Source organism: Nestor notabilis, unplaced genomic scaffold (assembly GCF_000696875.1).
Source record: "Nestor notabilis isolate BGI_N333 unplaced genomic scaffold, ASM69687v1 scaffold20821, whole genome shotgun sequence".
Lineage (NCBI taxonomy): Eukaryota > Metazoa > Chordata > Aves > Psittaciformes > Psittacidae > Nestor > Nestor notabilis.
In genome coordinates this window covers 61,399-64,568 of record NW_009915620.1, presented here as the reverse complement: position 1 = coordinate 64,568, position 3,170 = coordinate 61,399, and the positions used below count along the sequence as shown (strand labels likewise).

The following is a 3,170-nucleotide window of genomic DNA, read 5'->3' as shown; positions in this document are numbered from 1 at the left end:
AGCAGGAAGGGGTGGACTCAGAACAACATATCAGTAAAAAGACTGCACTGACATGAGGATGCCATCAACATTCTAGACATCAAACGCTTTGGCAGCTGCTAGCCCTCTCTCTTTCAGTTGAGGTGCTCTATAACAGGCTCCTCTAGGCTGGGTGGGGACTTAGACCTTCTGTTCACGTCAGATATAAGGCAGAAGCTCTTCCTTGTGAGGGTGCTGAGGCGCTGGCACAGGGTGCCCAGAGAAGCTGTGGCTGCCCCATCCCTGGCAGTGTTCAAGGCCAGGTTGGACACAGGGGCTTGGAGCAACCTGCTCTAGTGGAAGGTGGCCCTGCCCAGGGCAGGGGTTGGAGCTGCAGGAGCTTTAAGGTGCCTTCAAGCCCAAACCATTCTATGATTCTATGATATCTCTTTGCCAGCCTTCCTAGACATCCATGCCCCATCCCTCAGGATGAGGCAATCTCCCTGCAAATCTTCTCCCTCAGCCTGTTTTTACACTGGTGCTTACAATACCAGCTTGCTGATCCGTGGCCGGGCAGATGAGAAGCTGCCACCATGTGCAAAGCAAACTAAAATGCAATTTTCAGCAGAGCTGAACCACATTCCTTTTGTTTCTCTTCTATCCTCATCCACTATCCTGAGACAGTCATCAGATCCGGAGCCATCGGAGTCCAGCACAGTGTGTCTCTTAACAAGGACACTTGTGCTTTATACCCTATCAATGCTGGACCCTAACAACAAGTAAGAGTGGGATGATCTGTGGGGTGAGATGTTTCCAACATGGATAGAGGCACAGGATCTGTGCCTCAATTGACAGCACGGAGCCTTGTTGCATATTAGCACAGAATCACCTTGAGATTTTCTTTAATATGGACTTTAGAGAATTTTTTGTGACTTGTAAACTACTTATTCTAAGGTGTGCTTGAAAAGGCAGAGAACATCTACTCCTGGGTAATGAGCATTCCCTAGCAACAAAAAGCACTTTAATTCTACTGCGGTGTCTTCCTGCAAAGAAAGAAGAAGAAATCCCTCCTTAGCACACTGGGGATGGCCAAATGTAGCATTGGGAAGTTGGGGTAACTGTCCCTAGATGGAAAATTCCACCTATAAGAGTTCACTTAAACCACCCTGGCTGCCACTTACAGAGTGCGGAAAAAGGTTTGATTTAGCTGAAGAATGTTGAATCCTCCTGAGAATGCTTTTACATTGTGCTTCAGACCTGTTCATGGCTACAATGAGAACCCAAATCCACTGTTACATATCTGGGGGGGAGAAGTATGGGACCTAGGATGTGGTAACACACGCCTTGAAAACCTAGAGGATTTTTGCTGAATGACAAATGAATAAGCTGCTTCCAAAACTTCCCAGCTCATATGATTCTTGTTATGTAGGCCAGACCTTCACAAAGCAGGTCTGATGCTGTGTGCAGAGGTATGTGTTTGTTTATGGGCTGGGATATTTATGCAAATCCTAATTAGAAGAAAGCCTTTGCCAATGCCAAACAGCCATTTCAAGTAGTTCTGCACAAGGAAGATGTGTTTCGACTAAAACCACATACCCCCTTCCATTCCCCACCCCAGGCAACTGTTTGGTTGTGGTTGTGTTGCATCTGTGTCGTGTCCCCCCCTCATAAAGTCTTTAGGGTGCTTGTATTACTTAATTAGTACTTCTTCCCCTCTTCTCCCACCTTGTTCTCTCGGGCTACTGGCACAGCTTGGGAAAACAAGAGTTAAATAACCTCCCTCCACCCAAACTATTCTGATGCTGTACTGAAAGGAAAAAATCCCCAAACAACATAGTGTAACACATCATAACTCTAGCGTGACAGGCTGAAGCAGAGTTTAGCTGAGCTAAATGCATCTGCCCACGATGACTTTGGGAAGATGGCTGCAAAGTTTTGTCTGTGTATCTTCACCCTCCCTATTCTTGAAAAGGATTCAGCAACCCAGTTGGTATCAGCTTTCAGAGCTGCTTCAGTTTTGAGTTATTAAATTGCCCCTGTCAGATGAAAGAGCATTTCTAAAGATAATTTGAGCAGAAGTATAGCAACAGCAAGTATTTGCTTGCTAAAAGGATTATAGAAATGAAATACAACATGAGATTAGGGTTGGCTATTTGCCCTGAGGATTCAAAGTGCATCCGCTGATTGAATGGTAGGGTCTCTGTAAGCTTTGAGTTATTTTGCACTGACATGATCTATAGTTCAAATGCTTGGGTAAGGAATTTAGGGAACCACGAGCTGTGGAATTCTGTGCATGGTAATACCGTGAAACTAGATGTGAACATGACACGTGCTGTATTCCAGTGGGTAACACACATAAAACAGGGTGAAGACCTATATTATATTTAATTGGCTTAATTGTAAATTCCCAAACTCTTCAATAGTAAATAGTAACATAACTCATGTGTACCTGCTGTAGGTAATCTGCGTGTTGCTGCAGATAAATGAAAGGTTACACTAAAACATAGAGTGCATTTTTATTTTGCTGTATGCTTTTGAAACACATTAACCAGGCCAGCAGCTGGAAAAGTTCCTGGCACCCAGATCTACACCTTCCTTGGGAAACTGTATTAATCTGAACATGTCACCTTAAAGAGAGGGATTGCTTGGCTTTTCCTGTCTGACTGCGCTAGAGGGTTTCAAGAGGGTGTGTATCCCTCTTGAAAATCTGATCTGTTTTGTACTGATTTCTCTCTGGAACAGTTCAGTTTGTCCCAAGCAATGTTTATAAAGGTTAAGGAATAATAATGGCTAAAGGAAAAGGCCCTGAAAAAAGATTTTTAAACGATGCTGACTTGAGATTCAGTGAATGTTTAAGGGTGTCTGTTTTGATGCTGGTATCTGTGAGACTGGGGTTTGCACTGAATTACCCTGTGTCGGGGCAGAGAACTGAGATATACTCCGAATTCTCCCAACTTGCTGCTCTTACCTTATCGCCCTTTCTCCCTTTCTTGGGTTTGGTACTCTTCTCTCCATCCACAGCCAGCTTGAGATTCTCCAGTTTCTGCTGCATCAATTCATCAACCTGTGCAGACAGACAGAGTTTAACCTAAGTCTGCTGTTCTGCCACCACACCTCAGTCAAATGTTCAGCCAAACAAGCATTAAAGCACAGATCACAGGCACTCTGGAAGGAGCTAAGGTCTATGCCAGGGCCAGTTCCTACAGCTGTAG

At 44.5% G+C, this 3,170-nt stretch overlaps 1 protein-coding gene across 1 annotated transcript in view; it reads right to left on the bottom strand.

Moving 5' to 3' along the window:
• Nucleotides 1-3,170, bottom strand: part of IQCA1 (IQ motif containing with AAA domain 1) — an 87,376-nt gene that overhangs the window by 32,403 nt on the left and 51,803 nt on the right. The window contains exon 10 of the mRNA XM_010024241.1: nucleotides 2,927-3,022. Coding sequence (XP_010022543.1) covers nucleotides 2,927-3,022 — 96 coding nt within the window. The remainder of the gene's footprint in view (nucleotides 1-2,926; nucleotides 3,023-3,170) is intronic.